Genomic DNA, 21,077 nt, shown 5'->3' with positions numbered 1-21,077 from the left:
TACCTAACCCTTAACTGTACCCCACAACATCATAATAAAAAATATTGATTAAATAAAAAAGATACAGAAAAAGAAACTTTAGAGCAATATTCTAAATGATATATTAGTTTTGCTTGCTATTAATCAAAATATATATACCATTAATAAATAAATAAAATGTGTTGAAACTTTAAAAAAAATTATACATTTTCTTCAGTTCTTGCAAAACAAAACATATCTTTTGCTTGCTTTTACATGTGAATGGCATCTTAGCAGGTTATCCAAATCTTTTTTTCCTTAAGCATTTATGGTTGGTGCACCACATATCTTCCTACATTTGACAGTATAGAGGAGAATTCTAAAGCCACCAAACTTCATCTTTCTCTCTGCTTTTACTTTTTTTCACTCTATTTTTTCTTGTACTATGAGGATAATGTAACGAAGTAATTATTATTCTTGATAGTGATCCATTCAAATGCAACATAACTACTGCCAGCCTTGCTACCTGCTTTTCAGTTATAGTTTTGCATTATTCTTTCTTTTGTAGTTGTTCTGGGCTCTTATTAAAAAAGGACAATATTGCTCATATATAGCTGTCTACCTTCTGATCTCTGTTTCTAGCACTTTATCCCTTATCGTTTGTGTTTCCCAGTCTTGCCTTCTATGTTCTCATAGATCACCATCAGTTTGTTTTCCTATTACCTAATCAATTTGAGGCTGTGGTGATTCTATCCTTTATTACCTCCAATACATGATTAAATTCCATATGATTCTTCATATGCTTCATCTCACTGCTATTTTATTTCTGTCTATATCCTAACCAGCTGCCTTTTCAACTCAGACTATTGTGTTCTCACCTTATACTTCATCTCTTATTTCATGGAATTCATATCTTTAGGATTCTATTGCCAGCAATAAAAAATATTATCTGAAATTTACTCTTGAAATAAACTATGCTTCTCCCCTACCTTCTGCAAGTTTTGTTCTCCTTGTATTATGTTATAAAAATTTTTATAGTCCCTGATTTTTCCACTTATTCATCCTTGAATTATAATCCTCAATCTAAAGTTCAACTTTATGTTATAAAAAAAACCTCAAACAAAAGTAAACCAAACCAAAAGTAAAACAAGGCCCTAACTTACCTCTCATTTCCTGAGGCAATATCAGCTCCAAGATGTGTCCAGGATCTCTTAGGATAAGCACTGTAAAGCTGAAATTTTCCATAAACCCCTGGGGGGGGGGAAGGAGCAACCATCAGAAGAATTAAGGCCAGATAAGTAAGATTCAATCCAGAGGTTATTGCGCAACATATGTGATATAGAATCTAGATAAGAAGGTATCCATCTCATCAGAAAAAGAATAGTTAAGTGCTGCATTTTACAGCAGGTTATATATATCACACATGATTATGACATTTATTCTCTCAAGACCTAACAGAGAAATGAATGCTATACCACATCATATTCACCTAAAAGGGTAGTAGCCCACTCTAATGACTAGTTAAATTTGAAGAGTACTGCCGGGCTCGGTGGCTCAGCCTGTAATCCCGCGCCTTTGGGAGGCTGAGGTGAGTGGATTGCCTGAGCCCGCGGGTTCGAGACCTGCCTGGGCAGCGAGACCTCATCTCTACAACAAATCAAAAAATCAGCCGGGTGTGGCAGCGCATGCCTGTAATTCCGGCTACTCGGAAGGCTGAGCCGGAAGGATCGCCAGAGCCCAACGGCGAGGCTGCGGTGGCCAGGAGCGGCCACTGCACTCCAGTCTGGGTGACCAAGTGAGACTCGAACTCAAAAAAAAAAAAAAAAATTTGAAGAGTACTCCCTTCCAACATTAAGTGACTTCAAACCACTGGAAATTCTTTTGGAAGTTAACTGCTTCTGATATTTTACATTATACACTATATTCTCCAAGAGGTAAGGTTAATTTTATTTCCTAAGTATAGAGTTTTGATGTTATTAGCTTTGTTTTTAGTGATTGGACTTAATATTTTGTCTTAATAGTATAACAAAGGAGAGATCTCTAAGTACTTTGTTTAAAAAAAGGGTTTTAGACTCACAAATTAAAGTCTTACCAGGAATATGTTTGGTGCAATCCAGTTTCATTCTTTCAGTGTATCCTCTTGTATGTTTTATTGACATTTTTTACCATATCAAGCATAATTCCTCATACTGAAGTAGTTAAGCATGTTTTGACCATGAACCCAAGCAGTAAAAAAATATTAAACGATGATCATGGTGCTCTAAGCACATATATATATATATATTTATTTATTTAGATATTTATTATTTTAGATAAATATATATGTAGATGAGTGTGTGTATATATACATATACATGTTTATTATTTTAGATAAATATATATGTAGATGAGTGTGTGTATATATACATATACATGCATTATATATAAATATATATAATTTGTGTATATATATTTGAGTAAAGTTCTAGTATTTTCTTCCTGAACTAAAATGTATTATCTGCATATCCCTGGATTGGTATACCTCATTTTTTTGCAAGCCATTAACCTGAAAACTTAAATATTTTTACAATTTTTATCAAAACATACATGCATAAAAGAAAATTTTAAAAAGTAAGGTAAAAATAATATATCTTGGGAATTTCATACAGTGTGGACCAAAAAAAAATTCAGTTAATCAGAACCTAACTAACTGTATATACCAACATTCATAATTTTTCTATACCCTTATTCAGAAATAAGTCAGAAGATGATAAAACTAAAATCAACATAAATTGATGTAAAAAGAATCCCACTTTCAGGACATGGCCTGGAACCAATTTTTCATAATAATGAATTTATAAATATACTTCATAAGATATCATCATTATCTAAAACAAATATCTATTTTTTTTTTCACTACAGGCTAAGTAAGCTAGGCAGAGAAGGATCCTGAAGTAATTTAAAGATTTCCAACCACAATGTTTACAACAAAAAGCAGTTCATGTCCTTAAATTTGAATTATACAGAAAATTCAATTGACCAGAAAAGCAGATTTCTTGGTCATTTCCAATTATCAAAGGTTTGCTGTAAAATGACACCATTTTTAAGTTGTTTCAAGGAGATTATAAATGATTTAAAAGGATTAAAATCTGTCATTTACTTATGATACCACAAAATTTAAGCATTCATTAAAGTAAATATTTAATTATTTATTTCAGTGTAGTACTAGAGAAAATTTGGGAAACTCGAATTGGACCATATAGCCAGGGTCAGAGATTAGAACAAGAATCCATGGATACTCCTAACAGAAAGTTTGATCTAAGGTAATCATGGAACAGAGTGGACACTACAGGCAAAAAAAAAATCAAATGTTCTTATTATGATTCATCTAGTTTATCAACTTGGAAAACTTTTAAAATTTTGAACCTCTTGTTATTAGAAAAATAAAATAAATAGCACATGTGAAAAACCCAAAAACTGTCAAAGTACTACATGGCATTGGTTATCTGTTATGACACTAAGTTAACATACTTCACATTATCCTAATATTATTGCTTCCATTCTATTGAGTGCTGAGTTTCAGAGAGGGAGCTACTCAATACTAATGAATATTAAACTTATATCTCATAATATTCAGAAAGCTTATATAGGATAATCTTTTCTCTTTTGCCACAAGATAAGGCATCTTACTTGAAGACATCCAACAAAACAGTACATCTAAAGGAGAATTCAGTCGGGCTCTGTGGCTCAACCTGTAATCCCATGCTTTGGGAGGCTGAGGTGAGTGGATTGCCTTAACCCGGGGGTTCGAGACCTGCCTGGGCACTTGGTGAGACCTCATCTTTACAATAAATCAAAAAATTAGCAGGGCGTGGTAGCGCGCGCCTATAGTTCCAGCTACTTGGAAGGCTGAGGCAGAAGGATCGCCGGAGGCCAGCAGGTCGAGGCTGCAGTGGCCAGGAGCGGCCACTGCACTCCAGTCTAGGCGACAGAATGAGACTCCAACTCAAAAAAAAAAAAGAAAAGAAAAGAAAAAGGAGAATCCAAGGAAATCAATATGCTGGCTGCCAATAATAACACATTGAAGTGATATAACAATATAATATTAAAAGGATAAAAATGTATAGGGAACTAAATAATTTCAACAACTCTATAAGTGAGGGAAGGAAGATAACTAAAAGGAAAAATGTGAACATTCTTAAAGAAAAGGAAATTACTGCATAGAGAGTTATCCCTTTTTATTTATCAAGCTAATAGTGCCTATAAAGAGAAAGTGAGAAAATACTCGAAATCTAATGAGTATTTTCTTTTCCCTCAAACTGAGTTATTTAGGGGTTCTTACATCATGGTTAACAAGCCAGTCCCAGTTTCTGTACTTTTATATAGATCAATTTAAAATAGGATATGGTATTGTGGCAATAGCAAAGACACTGTCAACAGTGAATGTTTCTTAGTAATCTTTTGATCTATCAGTTAAAAAATGTATCAATTATCACATAGTATTTTTAGCTGATAATACAGACTCTTAGACTAGACTTCAGTGTCTGATCTGGATATAAATCTAAGTTCTGACAATATAAAGTTGTGTGGCCTTCTGCATGTTTTTCATCATCTCTGAGTCTTAGTTTTGACATCTGTAAAATAGACACTGCTCACAAGACAGCTGGTAGGTAAAATAACAAATTACTTACAAGACTGTCTGTAATTTAGCTCATGATCTATGAATGGTACTTCTCTATAGACACAAACACACATACATGCACGCACTTCATTTTTAACAAAATATTATACTCTTACCAATTGTTCCTGGGTCAATATGCATTCCACTGAAACGGTCACAAAAGACTCCCTCTGAGGCTCTAAGGAGAATTAGAAGTTTCCGTTCTTTTTCTAAGGGATTTTCTAAAGTACCTGTTTACAAAGGAAAGTATATCATTCAGAGCAATGTGAAATTAAGAGGGGGATATTGTGATGTAATTTTAGGAATGCAACATAGATGCTATAAAGTAGACTATAACAAGACACGATTATCACATAGATAAAACTAGAAAAAAATAAGATTCAGTAAATTTCTATTAGAAAGACTGCATTGATGTTCAGCAAATATTTATTTTTCATTCATTATTAGGGTAGATTTAGCTTCTATGATCTACTAATATTTATCCCAGTCATATGACTTACTTTGGCCAATGTAATTTGAGTAGAAATGACAGTAATGCCAGTTCTCAGTTGATGGTTTTTTAAATTTGATTTAATTTTATTTCATTTTTAAAGATGTGGGGTACAATTTAGGGTTAGGTATACAAATGTTCATTATGCAGGTCCCTTTTTGTTGAGGTGTGCCCCTCCCTCCTATGACGGTTTTCCTCAACTGCCGATCACAACCTCCTTCCCCTGGCAGTTTCCCACTACTGCCAATCCCTTTCTTATAATATTATGATAATTGTTCAAGGTCCGCTTACAAGTGAGAACATATGGTACTCTGTTCTTTGTTTCTGCGAAAGATCACTGAGTACGATAGACTCTAAATCCATCCAAGTTGCTGTGAAGTCCATATCAGCTGATGCTTTAAAAGATTTGGTAAGTTATTAATTTTTTAAACCAGATCTCATACAATGATGGTCTGCCAGAAAAGGGGAATTCTGTGAATAGCCTCTGGTATGGGAATGAAGAGATATACAGAGTAAACCTGAAGAGAACACACAAGCCAAGTCCATCCAAGACTAAATCAAATATTTCTTGTAAACCACTGAGATTTGGGGATTATTTGTTACACAGCAGAATTATGGCAAAACTTGCCTGACATACTGCCTATGGCTAGATAATCCCCAAATTGCTTTACAAGAATTTTAGCATTTAAACCTCATAACAAATCTGAGAAGTAAGTATGATTCTTATCCTAATTTTAAATATTTATACATAAGGAGGCTTAGACATTAAGGAATGTGCCTAAATTTATGCAACTAGTAAGTAAGTCACAGCATCTATTTGAACTACAGTCTGTTTATGCTAAGTGTTGTCTTAAACAGATAGGTTATTTCCTAAAACTAAATTCTTTCAGCAGCCTAAAGACATATAAAAATATAAAGCTTTAATATTTGTATAGCAGATGGAAATCACCTCTGACCATATTGAATAGATGTTAGCCGTGGAATTCGGTCACTTTCAAAGTATAAACATTTTGCAGGGAATTGGTTGAATTAGTGTTAGTGAGTATGGATGTAAGGAAGATTATTTTTTTTGAAAAATATCTCTTAAAGTACAAAAAATATTAGAGTCGGTTGTTTAAGAAATAACTGGTGGGAAGGTAGTTATCAAACTATATCGGAACCAAACAGGTTCACAAAAAGTACCTGCTATCAAATGGGACTTCCCAGTTTATAAATGTCTGAAAACACAACCAAAATAACACTGCAAAATACAGTATGAAATAATTAACAAACTTAGAATTGCCTGGGTTTCATCTTGGTTAGTGGTCTCCCATGCAGCATAAAATCATTTCTCCCAGATAACACTTCATATGCCAAAAGGTTCAAAGTGAGTTTGAAGCTTGCTATGTATCTGTACCTTATAGTCCAGCCTTTATAGCCTTTACCATAGTAGGGACTGTTGAAAGCAAGATCTAGAGAGGTATGTAAACCTGCCCATAGTCTCACAGTAGGTCAAGGGGTGAGCAAGGCTGTGTGTTTCCAATAAGATGCTACGGTAAACTGGGCGCAGTGACTCATACCTATAATACCAATACTTTGGGAGGCTGAAGCAGGAGAATTGTTGGAGCTCAGGAGTTTGAGACCAGCCTGGGAAACATGCAAGACCTCATCTCTACAAATAAAACATAAAAATATTAGCCAGGTGTAGTGGCACATGTCTGTTGGCTAAGTTTAGGTTGAGAGACTGCAGTGAGCCATGATTGTGGCACTGCACTCTAGCCTGGGTGACACAGTGAGATCCCTACTCAAAAAAAAAAAAAAAAAAGATGCTAAGGTATACTGCTGCTCTGTGAAGGTGATGCCTCTCCTCCATAGAGAGACGAATGTATCCTCTTAGCCAAAACAAAGATGTGCTAGAGCAAAAAGCAGCAGGGGAGGTGGAGAATGTTAAGTAAATGTGTGTGGTGTAGCTCTTGTCTTGTGGTTATAAGTCTGTCCAGTAAGCCGTTTTCCAACTGTGAATTCATTTATTTCACGGAGGGTAGTTTAGAGTCTTGGGGGAAAAATGGCCTAGCACTAAAAAAGATACCAGAGAGAAAAAAGTAGGACAATTTTTGCCCTAGAGAAATATATGCAGAGTCCCACAAAAGGAGTTCAGCGTTCCTCTAAAATCAGAGATTAAATCAATTATGCAACCCAAAACTGCAGCACATGTGGTGCTTTCGCAGAAAATCTGGGCAAAATTAGTTAGCCTGCCGTGATCTTTTGGTATCTGAAATGACTAGAGTTTGGCTTCTTTTTCTGTAACTTAGAGAAAGAAAAAAGATGAAGTATGGGACCAAGTAGAAAGAAGGAAATATATGCTACTCTAACATCAAAATGCAGTGCTTCCTGAATTTGCAAAAACGCTTAAAGGAAAGTTTTAAGGCTGAGATTCTCATTTTATTCCTAAATCTAGCAATCAGAATGATGAGACACTCTCTCCAGCATGGATTTTGTCCTTAAATTTGATAGCCACCTTTGAGATGCTCAGGATGAACAGGTCATCCTCGGCTTAACTTTGTAAAGCTGCTCTGAACCACAGCAAGAGGCACTTTCAACCTGGGCGAATTTATGTACCCAAAACAGGAGGAAAAACAATTGTCACTGTGCTACAAAAACATTCCAGATGTTTTCACATGCATGATTTCATTTAATTCTCACAACCCTATGACGAAAATTGTTGAGGTTCCCATGAGGAAACTGAGGCAAAGAGAGGTTAAGTAACTTGTCAGGAATTACACAGATGTTAAGTGGTGACGTTGGGCCTTAGACTTAATAAGTACCATCCTGGGACATGGGGATATGCAGGAATAGAAAAGTAAAGGGAAGTTGATATTACTTAGTACGATGATGGGCACTGGAAGGGAAACAGAATACGTTCCAGATGCTAAAATCACCTTGAGAGATGGAAGAAAGTGAGTTCCGGTATATGCAAGATAACCATTATAATGATTTGGGAAATATGGTACAAATGGATTCCATGAACTTCAAAAGGTAAGAAAAAGGGAAAAGGATCTTTTATTATTTTATTAACTAAACCTCTTTGATGGACTCAAGTATAAACCTAGTTTACACTTAAGCCCGCTCTACCAACATGACCCCTCGCACCTTGTGCTAAGCCGATCCATACTGAATTATTTACCGTTCCCTCCACTCACTCTCTTCTGTGCCCATGAGATTTCCCAGTCTTTTATATCCTTTACCTTTATCTTGCCTAACTCCTAATCATCCCTCAAAACATAGTTGCATGGTAATTTATTTCTAAAATCCTTCTATGTTCTTGAATTAGATGTCCCTTTTGTGTATAAAAATGTCTGTGCCCCTTTCTACAGTAATTCTACTTCAAGGAACTTGTCCTAAAGAACTAGTATGGAATATATGGAGGATTAATGCCCAAAGTTCTTCACTGTTCTGGTCTTTATTGACAATGGCAAACATTTGGAAACACTTTGAAATAGCAAACAGTTGGAAACATTTTGGTCCATTTAGACCCCCTTTCTCTCTCTCCCGTTTTTCTGACTTGTTTGGTGTGGAGCCACACAAGTCCCAAGCATGCACATACTTTCTTGCCTCGGCTCCTTCTGCCTGGAACACTATAACTCCCTTTTTTTATGGCTGATTGACTTATTTTCTTTTTTAAAATTTTTTTATTTTAAAGATGTGGGGTACAATTCAGGGTTAGGTATTCAAATGTTCGTCATGCAGGTACCCTTGTTGATGAGGCATACCCTACCCTCTCCTGGCAGTTTCCCTCAACTGCCAATCCTACCCTCCCTAATTTACTTATTTTCAAACTTAGCTGAGTTGCCACCTCTTCTGCGATCCTTCTTTGGTCAGATGTGGGTTAAGTGACCCTCTACAGGCTCTCACAGAATACTATGTTTCATTTACCATGACACTCCTAAAACTACACTGTAAGGGCCTTTTACCTGATTGCTTCCTTCTTTTGGTGAACTGAGAAGAAACTGTATATTACAGCAGAGTTTATTTGAAAATATTTTATTCTGGGAATAGTTAACTAGATAATTTTTACCAACTCTCCTGCAGAAAACTATTAGAAATAAAGAGAAATATCCAATAGTAATACAAGACTCACTTCACCAGTAAATTACAAATTTTAAGCATGTATGCACCTCACGTTATAGCTTCAAAATATACAAAGCAAAAACTAACAAAACTACAAGGACAAATAGATGTATCTATAATAGCAGTGGTAAAGTCAATGTAACTGCTCCTAGAATAAACAAAAAAATACAGTAAGAGCATGGCAGCTTTAAACAATACAATTAGCAAACATGACATAACAGGAGTAGATGAAATCCTGGACCCACAAAGAATGCACAATCCTATAAAGCATGTACAAGACATTTATAAAAACTGATCATTGGTGACAAAAAAGCAGTTTAACAAATTTTAAAGAATCAGAAGTACATAACATTTGTTTTATGGTCATATTTCAGTTGAGATATACAATTAACAATAAAAAAGTTTGTAAAGTGAGCTATATTAAAATTAAAAACTTCCAATTGTTAAAATATACCATCAAGACAGCAAAAAAGGCAAGCTACAGAGTGGAAAAAGATACTTGCATTGCACATAACCAACAAAAGGTACATGCCATAACATATAAGTAACTTCAATAAATCAATATAAAACAGATAAATACATTATTCAAAAGGGGTAAGAAAAAAGCTACTTCACAAAATAAGTTATTCTCAAAGGATAAAAATATTAAAAATGCTCAAACACATTAGAAATAAGATAAACAAAAATTAAAACAATGATGAGATCTCACTACATATCCACTAGAATATATTTTAGATACATCTGGCCAATATTTTAGATACACCTTCCAAACATACTATTTTTCAGGTGCTGTTCACTGAATCCAAAGCAATATTAAATTCAAAGCAATATTGTTAAATATTTTGCATTCGTAAGTTAATCTTGAAATTCCATAAACATCCTTATTGCACATGAAAGATAAATTACTAAATTACCCCCAAGTCAATTTTACACATTTTTCTCCTGCCCTCAAAAGCAGGTTCTGTGATGATGATCTTGGAAGCTGAGCTTCTACCTAGAACATAATTATCCCATATCTTGTTACAGTTATACAATAGCTGAACCAGAACCTCCAGAACATTATCAGCTGGTAAATAACTTTGAACCAATTAAACTGCAGTAATTTTTTTTCCTGAATTAGCTTTTAATTATCAATGTACATTTGATATATCTATACCTAAAGCATCCTTTCCCAATAGAAGCTATTTCATATAAAATATGTGGATGGTGGAATGGAACTTGTAGGTCAGTGAAATAAGAACTGGTTATAAAAACAGTAGGAGCTGGGCACAGTGGCTCATAGTTGCATCTCAGCACCTTGGGAGGTTGATTTGGGAGGATAGCTTGAGCTGTCAGGAGTTCAAAACCAGCCTGGGAAACATAATGAGACCTTGTCCCTACAAATTTTTTTTTAAATGAGCCGAGCAGGGTAGTGCAGCTACTCAGGAGGCTGAGGTGGAAAGATTGCCTGAATCCTAGGAAGTCTAGCCTAGGGTGAACTGTTACCATGCCACTGCACTCCAGCCTGGGGTACAAAGGGAGACGCCTGACTAAAAAAAAAAAAAAAGAAAGTAGGCATTTTCAAATTCTAATGTCTAACCACTCATAGAGTGATGTTATTTAGGCTAGCTTATTTTTGTCATCAACAAGTCTTCTCAATTTATCAACAACTAATAGAATTATTAAAATATGTTATTCACAACATGCAAAATGTAAGAAATCCTTAAAACTTCATGTATAAAATTAAGCAAATTATTTTTATAAACCTCAGTTTCCTCAGTGATAAAAAATAGGTACAATAATAGTGTCAAATTTTTGTAAGGGTTAAATTATTTTGCACATGTTAATAGACATGGCACAGTGCTTATATATAATCCATGTTTTTAAAAAATTGGTCCTTAGTAGTAATCATAGACAAATAACAGTAGTGGGCATGGAGATATAAAATTATCTCAAAATTAACCCTTAAATTTGAAATTTTAAAAAATAAGACAAGTTCTTCCTAGCTAGTAATGTGCAATTCATACCGTACTAGAAATTAAACATTTTAGCCGGGTTCGGTGGCTCAGCCTGTAATCCCGTGCCTTTGGGAGGCTGAGGTGAGTGGATTGCCTGAGCCCGCGTGTTCGAGACCCGCCTGGGCAGGCAAAACCTCATCTCTACAATAAATCAAAAAATTAGCTGGGCGTGGTAGCGTGCACCTGTAATTCTGGCTACCTGGAAGGCTGAGGCGGAAGGATTGCCGGAACCCAGCAGGTCGAGGCTGCGGTGGCCGGGAGCGGCCACTGCTCTCCAGTCTGCGACAGAGTGAGACTCCAACTCAAAAAAAAAAAAGAAATTAAACATTTCAAAGCAAAAATATTAAGTGATCACTATTTAAATGTCCAAGCCAATGTCAAAATTAAGTATTTTTATAATAGTTTTCTAAGCAAGAAAACATATGATTCATTCATGTATTCATCTGTTTTCCTAAAATTATGTTGTTTTTCTATGCAAAATTAATTATTAAATAATATTTAATAACTATTTATTATATGACTAATCGTTTTCATAAATAACTAAAATTAACAAATCTCTAAATAAAATTAACAAATCTCTAAATCTCAAATTTTATATTACTATTATAGCACTTCATAAGTCAAAAGTATGGTTTAAGAAACACTGATTTAAAAAATATTAAAATAGTAAAGATGATTACTTCAAATGTCTTTAGTAAAAACAAACTGATGGCCCAATGGGACAGAAGAATCATTATTTATATTAGTGTTTAGCTTCAAAATAAGAATACATTTATGTATATATACAGATAATGTGACATCTGTCAGGTAACTTATATTCCTTGGCAAATAAACAGATCTTTCTATGCTAAATCTCAATTTGAAATGCATATTATTTAACAGCCAGTCTTATTAGGGACACAGTTTTTACACTTTTGGCCTTATAGTTAAACAAGTACAATATTTAAAAGTCACATCTGTTTGATGTCACCTTTTTTATTTCTATCAGCCAACTGTTAGTTTGATTAGAGAACTGTCAGTGTAAACAAACTTGTTAACAAATCATCTATTTTGCAGATATCTTTACTTATTTACACTTTACTTATTTACACATTAATGTGTGGGTATTGAACCAATTTCTAGTCAAATGTAAAAGAGGATATATATAGTTTAATGTGTTATCTTTGAACAAACATCCCACACAAGAATCTCTCTGGCTGCTCTGTGGGTCTGACTACTGGGTATTATGGCTTTAGGCTGGAGGATATGTTTTAATCTACAGTTTTCTCAGGTTAGTCTCCTTGTTATTACTTAATCATCCAATGAGCCTTACAGAACTGTCAGTTTAGAAGGCAATAAAATGTGTATGGATTTTTCTTCTTTAGGATTGAGAAAGTCCCAATCACAGAAGCAATGAAAGAAGCTTCCATATACCTAGTACTTCATTTCCTGACAATCAAAGGCATGTGCTAATGATGACCTTAGGCTCCTGGCTACAAATGTGAGACATGGCTGACAAATACTCATCAATGTCCCTGAAAAACAATATGTGACAAGTTTTAGGATAAAAGCCCGAGTTCCTAGTATAATTACTGAGTGACTAGGCAGTGCATCATGGACCCAGTTGTGACAGGCCAACGAAACAATGAACTGCTGTGTCCCCAGGGATACCAATGGTTGGGCCTGTCTTACTGACTTAGGGATCAAGGAATATTCTGTTAAGTCTTAAATATCCATCATAATATTTATATCACAAATGTGTTTGTATAATACAAATAAATTGCATAAATTTGTATAAATATATTATTACTTGTATAAACGTACTATTTTATAGTATTTATATATAATTTCTCTATATTATTATTTTTATAATAAATTATACAATTTATTATCAGGTATTCCTCTCTGAAGTCTTCCTAAAGAATATTACAAGAGGATTTTCCACTTGTCATTTTTAAAAGTACAATATTAACAGTCTTCATTGAGTTGAACACTTGGGTCAATAACATGTTAATATCACTGATATCTAAAGTAGCAAGGAACACATTTATTAAAGCCTGGGAACAACGTCTCATCTAAGAGAAAACACTAATGAAAGGAATGTATACAGACAGCTATTTGTGGGCAAGAAAATGCAAACGTTTAAAAAATCAACAAATAAATGTTTATAAAACGGGTTTTGAACTGGAGACATTTTTTCAATCAGGTTTCCTGTTCTAGATGTTTTGTAAAAATTGAAAATACTTTGAATTTATACAAGATCACCAGTTTTTTCAATGTGTTTTTACACTTGCTATGTTACTTTCATATGGGAAATAAACATGTTGTAGTAGTTTAAACATTAACACTAACTTCTTCCTCACACATGTAAACATTTAAGACTATGAAATATATTACAGGAAAAAGGCACTGAGCTGAAAGACTGATCTAAATATGTCCACTTACTTATGTAAACATTTATGAGTCACAAAGCGTATTATCAGAATCCTATATGCAGTAGATACTAGGGTTATAAAATGTTTTGATGAGGTCTATCATTTGATAAAGAGAAGACATGCAGGAAAACATACCATTTTATAGTAATAAAATGAATGCTGTAATGACAACATGTATGCGTAGAATGGACCAGAAGAAAAGGTACACCAAATCTACTGAATTGAAACAGGAAAGGCTTCAGAGTAAAGGTAGTCTGGTAGTCTTTGGGCAAAGGTTTGAAGAATGAGTATTTAATATTTCAGGTAGTTGAAATAGCCACTAGTCTGGTCCTGGTTTGTTTTTTGGGGTTTTTTTATTGTTGTTTTTTGGGGGTTTTTTTTGGTCTGTTTGTTTGTTTTTTTAATTGAAGTCTCACTTTGTCGCTAAGTCTAGAGTGCAGTGGCATGATCACAGCTACTGCAGTCTTGACCTGCTGGGCTCAGGTGATCCTTTCACCTCAGCCTTCCAAGTAGTTGGGCCTACAGACACATGCACCATGCCTGGATAATTTTTTATTTTACTTTATTTTTATGTTATTGCAGAGACGAGGTTTCAACATGCTGCCCTGGCTGGTCTCGAACTCCTGGGCTCAGGTAATCCTCTTGCCTTGGCCTCCCAAAGTGCTGGGATTATAGGCGTGAGCCACCATGTCCATTCTGGTTCTATTACTTACCAGCTCTGAGACCTTGTAACAAGTGAAAATCCTTCTGGATCTCAGTTTCCTTGTCTATACAATGAGACAAATGACTTAAGCAGTCACAGAAGTTTATGACATCACAGTTGTGAACCTACTACTGGGAAATTTTCCAGAAATTATACAATGAGTTGCTAAACTAAAATTATAGTTCAGGTCTTTGGACTTCCCATATTTATAAAGGTCTCAAGCTAATTTCTGTCTTGTTAAATTCATGCTTAAAAGACTATCCATAAATAGCAATTTTCTAGCACAATTTAGACTCATTAATATCCGCCTACTTACTACTATTAACCCTTCTCCAGCTACAGGGGCTGCCTTCCTGCCTCACAACTACTACATAAAGCACATTCCCAGCTTGAAACTTTTGCACTAGCTCTCCCTTTAATCTGAAACTCTCTTCAAATGTTTGCAGGTCTAGCTTTTTTTTGTATCTAAAGTCTGAGATCAGATCCTTTTGTAGTTCATTTGACCTAATGACTGGGGGTTCACACATGCCTGTGTGAGATGTGCTACCTTTATTTTTATTTTTAGTTTTTTGAGTTGGAGTCTCACTCTGTCGCCTAGACTGGAGTGCAGTGGCCACTCCCGGCCACCGCAGCCTTGACCTGCTGGGCTCCGGCGATACTTCCACCTCAGCCTTCCAAGTAGCCGGAATTACAGGCATGCGCTACCACGCCCGGCTAATTTTTTGATTTATTGTAGAGATGAGGTCTCGCCTGTCCAGGCAGGTCTCGAACCCGCAGGCTCAGGCAATCCACTCACCTCAGCCTCCCAAAGGCACGGGATTACAGGCTGAGCCACCGAGCCCGGCTTGGAGATGTGCTACCTTTAAACCTTGTTATGATGTGGGCACATTACCCATTTGACAATAAATAAGCAAATAAATAAATAACTCTTATTTAACACATTAACTCTTTAGGAAGGTCTTTACTACCTAAACTGTGGAGTCCAATGTATAACCTGGGCCTTGCTTCAACTCACTTTCCTACTTAATTTTCTTCAGATAATGTATTGCAACCTAAACTTATATCCCCCATTTATTTTGCTATTACATTTTCTGTTTCCTATAACAATAGAATGCAAGCAGGAATCTTATCTGTCTTGCTAACTGCTGAATATTCAGGTACCAGGAATGATACCTGGCACTGAGTTGGCATTCATTGAATGAGAAAGAGAGGTAGAGAGTGGGGAAAGAGGAAGTGACAAATCTATACGTGAAACTTTGGAAAATAATTATATCACTGGAATTATTTTCTCCTTAATATCAATTGATTAATTCCATTTTATCATCCAAAAGAAAGTGAGTTATTCGTGAAAGCAATTCTATGAAGGTTTGATAACATGACACTTAACATGGACAAATATTCATTTTCAACCATGAGATTTAATATGTTCACTGACACCTGAGACTATAACAAAGCCAAAAAAAAGTTGTTAAAGAATAGATAAAGGGTGTTGAACTTATTAAAAGTTACTGCCCCTCAAAAGGAAGTACTGCATATTTGCTTGTTTTACATGAAAAGTAACATTTTATGTCAAAACGATATTTATCAGCCATTATAAGGAAACATAAAGCCAGAATAAGATGGCAAATTTTCTTTCCTATTCTCTGTCATTTCTACTATGTCTCATGTTACTGAATACTCCCTCTTTCTTGTAAATTGCCACCTTTGTTTCAAGGTGTTATTTTCTTGTCATTTCATTTTCATTCCACCTATAGAGTTGTTTCCTTTCTATCCCTGTGTCTGAGCTCAGCTATGTCTACTACCCTTCAAAGGCTGGTATTCTCAAAATTTCAGTTGTGGTCATTTGTCTTTTCTATCCAATAACCTGTTTGGTCAATGTACTCACAATGCGGTCTGATGACCTGCAAATACATATGTTTATCACAGATCTCCCCCATGGGTTGCTTTTTTCATAAATCTACTTGCTCTCTAGATATTATCACTTACATATTCCACTGAAATATAAACTTAGGATTTATGAGTTTCTGTATTTCACAGCTCACTATAGTGGGCCAGGTGTGGTGGCTCATGCCTATAATCCCAGCACTTTAGAAACCTGAAGTGGGAAGGTTGTTTGAGCCCAGGAGTTTGAGACCAGCCTGGGCAACACAGTGAGACCTTGTTTCTACAGAAAAATTTTTAAAATTGGCCAGGTGTGGTGGCATACACCTGTAGTCCCAGCTACTCAGGAGACTGAGGCAGGAGAATGGCCTGATCCCAAGAAGTTGAGGCTGCCGTGAGCTGTGATCATGCCCCTGCACTCCAGTTTGGGTGACAGAGTGAGACCCTGACTCAAACAAACAAACAAACAAAGAACACTGTAGGAGTTTACTACATGTCCAGTATTGTTCAAGCACTTGAGTAAATATTAACTGATTCAACTTTTATAAAACTCTATGAAATATGTACTATTATTATTCCCACTGAGACAGAGCTAGTTTGTGTAACTTGTCCAGGGTTACTCAACTAACAAATGATGGGAATAATATTCATTCTTGACACCCTCACTGACACAGATCTCCCAACCTCAAACCTAGGTTGTATTCTAAACATTTCCTCCTCACCTCACATCAAAATAGTCACTAGGTTCTAGTGATTTTTACCTTCTCAATGCTTCTTTAATTTATTATTTCCCCTTTAACTTCAATGTCTTGCTTCCTTCCTTTACAGTTTCTTTCCTGAAGCACCTCAGCAGCCTTCCTACTTTTCACTTTCTAATCCACACCCCCACCCCTTCACCCACACACACACTGCTGGGGTAATCTTTCTTGACCAAATCTAATCATGTCATTTCCCTGCTTAAAACTATCTGGTGACTACTTACTGCCTTAAAAAAAAATCATAAAATCAAAACTCCTTAGCATAGTGTATAAGTCCAAGAAGCTTCACTATTACCATCATTCCCTATAAATCCTTCAATCCAGACATACCCATTCCTAACAATTTCCTGAAGGCAGAATGCTTATCTATAAATATGTACCTGCTCACATTTCTTCCTTATCTTTGAGCCCCCTCGAGGTTGAAAGACATGACCGTTACAATTACGTTTTTACTTGTTTGTCCTACTATTTTATTGAGATACCTCTTGAAAGTTAGGGTTCAGTTCATGATTTCCATTTCTGCACTGGGCACATGGTAGGCATTGAGTAAATACATGATGAATGTAAGAATGGACACACAGTGAAATGCTTTAAGCTTATCTCAAATGTTTTATCAGACTAATGAGACAAGCACTGAACAAAGAATGAAATTGAATTTGGCATTTGTGATGCAGCTGTAGCCCTCTAAGCACAGCTTTGATCTTGAACTTCCTTTCTAATCCTAGCATTCTACGATTCAACTCTACTAAAAGTCTATTGATACCTTTGCCAGCACCAGTTGCCTTAAAAGCAGGACCACCAAGAAATATAATTTCACAATGTTGGAACTTGGATCAAATGGCATCAGATAGCAGGCACACTCTGGCAGTGCTCCGTGCCAATGTCCACATCTATTAAGTTTGTTTACTAACTAGTCTTATTATCTATTTCATGTTGGGATTTCTTTAGGGTGTGGTGAAATTGGACAGATGGGTTGAAAGTCTTCCTTCAGGCATAATACACATGGAATTGGGCAGATGGGTTCCAATAAGCAACCTTTAGGCCTTGAACACATGGATAAAGCAAGGAGTAAAAGAATACACCATTATCTATGATGGGTGAAAATAGACCTGGGAATGGAGACATTTTAAAATGAGATTTGAAATGTATAAAGTAAAACTGGCAAAGTGGCACAGTGTTACCTCCCTTTTAAAATACAGATTTTTTTCAAGCAACAACCTATATATTATAGTAATAGGTGATCTCAGAAATGTAAATATAACTTACTAAAAAAATTTTTAAAAGACCAACCTTAGCAATAGAAGATATCAACCTGAAACAAGTTTTCCAATAACAAGAACAGGGCTCAATTTTATTGATATCTCTATCAGCTAATTAAATAAGGATTTTTATAGAATATCAAATAATTGGGCTAATGATAGTTATCTGGGAGGAAAAGATCAGAATCCAATTTCACCAGTGTAGAAAGACGGACAGAAATAGTAAAATGAAGAGATGAGTAAAAGAGCATTGTTCTTAGTTTCCTCTAAAACCCAGAGGCAAACAAAATAAGCTCTACACAAGTATACAATGTAGAGATATATATGAAAAGAGTAGAAATTCGAATTGATGATACAGTTGGTAGGACTAACAGCATGATGTGGGCAGAAGTGAATATTTGGATGTATTAATGGAAGAATCATAACTGTTCTAACAGATGGAGGCTGGCTGTTTTGGAGAGCTTTTATTGACACTTCCATTTCCACGTTCTGCTCTTCACTCTGCCCAGTGCCCCACAATACTGATGACCTATATGTACTGTATCAACAAGTTCTCCTTTACTCTGACTTCTAGTCGGGTGTGGCCAAGTGGTAACACGAGCAGAAGACAGGACAGAGGCAAGAGACTGAGGTAAGAACACTCATTTTCATAGTTCCTTCCTTGTAGTAATTGAGTACTATCCATGCAAAAGACCATGCCTCCGTCTGATCACCATCTCCAGACATCCCTGTCCACCTCTGGATCCCAGAAACCACTTCCTTTTCTTTTTCCTTTGCTGCAAGGGGTAGTCAAGATGTCCAACTTTACTAGCCCTGGGGTGTGTGCCAACTCATTTGGATTTTTATAAATAGCTCCTTTATTTTAAATCTCCTCAGATTGTCTAATTCACATGCCATTTATTTTATGTGGGTACCCTGCCTGATAAACTAATATCTGTTGAACACATGCTATATGCCAAGCACTTAGTGTAAGTTGTTATGCTTAATGATTTCAACATCTTCCTGAGGAAGGTTCTATTGTTACCCTATGCATGGTGCAGATGAAGAAATAGAGATGTTTAGAGTTTGTCTTGCTTAAGGTAAAACAGCAAGCAGGTGGCAAAGGTGAATTTGTTCCCATCAGTATATGATATAGAACCTGTTTTGTTAACTACTAGACTCATCTCTGTTCAGAATAGGTTAGGTCCACCTGGGAATAGTTCTTTTACCTTGGCTGTCATAAGAATTTAACAAAACAAAGGTGTGTTTAGAGGCAATACCTAGAAGAATGAGATTTCAAGACTCTGAGAAATAGGGAGAGTGTGCACATTTGGAAAATCTTTCTGAAAAATAATTTGGCAATATGTATCAAAGACCTTAAAAAACATTTCTCTCTCAGCCCAGTTAATTCCATGTATAAAAGTCCCTCCCAAGGAAATAAAGATATGAATAATGATCTAATTGTAGGATGGTCATTGCTGAGTGAGCTACAAGTACAAAATGTAATATAACCTAGATGTTTAAAAATCGTTAAATAAATTATTACATATGTATGTATAATGTAATATATGTATTCCCATATATTATATAAATTATAATTATTAAAATTGGGCCTTTGAAATATAATGAGTCAGGGAAATTTTTACATTGTTAATATAAAATCAAAATGATTATAAAACTGTATATCCTATGTTTTAAAGAGTATGTGTGCATGTATGTATGTGTGAAAAACATGGTTTTGAGATCAAAATATTAACTATGGTTATATTTGCATTTGGAAATATGAAAGACGGCTTCATTTCCTCTATACATCTCTATTTTCTTGTCTGCATTTACATTTTTGTACAATAGACTGAACAAATCTCAAAACAGCAATAACTATGAACCATGATTAAAATAATAGGAACCGTTTAACCCCAAAGAGAGAAGATTCAAGAAAGTATGAATGAAATGCAATGGAGGAAAAGGGAGTCTGATAATTGTCCTAAATGTCTCGAGTGGAACAACTTGAACCTACAGAAATTAGAGGAAGACAGACTTTAGCTTCATAGAACAAAAGAATTTTAAACAATGGGAATTGGTTGCCTTAAAAAGATTTGACTTTTTCAACACCAGAAGTATTCAAGAAAAGGGTGGATCATAATTTTTCAGGAATCTTATTACAGTGACTTAAGCTGTACAGATAGTGTATAGGTGGTTATGCCAAGAATTTCCTCCCACCAGAGATTCTAAAATTTCAGTATTACAAAAAAAGATGTCTAAATATTTCCTTACCACTAGCAATTCATTTCTGGAATAAGATATTATTTCTGAGATTCTCTTTTACTGTTCATTTTGGACTCAAAGTAGAATGCCCTGCTAAGTTCTAATGTAGTTCCTTTGGGGACAGAGCATGTCTTTCCATCATTTACACTTTTTGCTTCAACAGTGTCAAGTGCATAGTCTACCCATAACAACTCATGCTTTTATTTAAGTAAGTGAATGTAGCTGAGGGGGTAGTTAATGCACTACCCCAGATCCAGGCCATCCTGTGACCCCAGCACCATGCCTCACTCCTCAGCTGAAGGAGCCTTATTTCCTAGCACCTACTGGGTCTGGCCATTTACTACCTGCCCAGAGAGCCATGAAAATAACAAACAAATAAAAAGACTGAGGAGTTAATGACTTTGGAGTGACCCAGATGACCTTCTCCCTACTGCCTCATAGTGTCCCAAGGTGTGATGGTTCTAACTAGGCTTCTCTCAAGGTATCCCATATAACCAAGCACAAGCATGTTTCCTTGAGAAGTTATGGCTCCCTGGGTTTGCTTTCCATCCTTTCCCCTCTCTCTGTTCTCTTTTCCCTTCTCTTTTGCTTCTTTGGGATTATTCA

At 35.5% G+C, this 21,077-nt stretch overlaps 1 protein-coding gene across 1 annotated transcript in view; it reads right to left on the bottom strand.

The window, feature by feature from the left end:
- The window catches only part of LOC110596298 (fibrocystin-like), a 57,386-nt gene that overhangs the window by 19,345 nt on the left and 16,964 nt on the right, over window positions 1-21,077 (bottom strand). The window contains exons 3-4 of the mRNA XM_021716134.1: window positions 4,735-4,848; window positions 1,122-1,209 (exon numbers count right to left, since the gene is read on the bottom strand). Of these exons, the coding sequence (XP_021571809.1) occupies window positions 1,122-1,209; window positions 4,735-4,848 (202 nt within the window). The remainder of the gene's footprint in view (window positions 1-1,121; window positions 1,210-4,734; window positions 4,849-21,077) is intronic.

The sequence above is a fragment of the Carlito syrichta genome, unplaced genomic scaffold, assembly GCF_000164805.1.
Source record: "Carlito syrichta isolate Samal-C Ts95f unplaced genomic scaffold, Tarsius_syrichta-2.0.1 Scaffold308193, whole genome shotgun sequence".
In the NCBI taxonomy this organism is placed as follows: Eukaryota; Metazoa; Chordata; class Mammalia; order Primates; family Tarsiidae; genus Carlito; species Carlito syrichta.
This window is presented reverse-complemented; position numbering and strand designations above follow the sequence as displayed.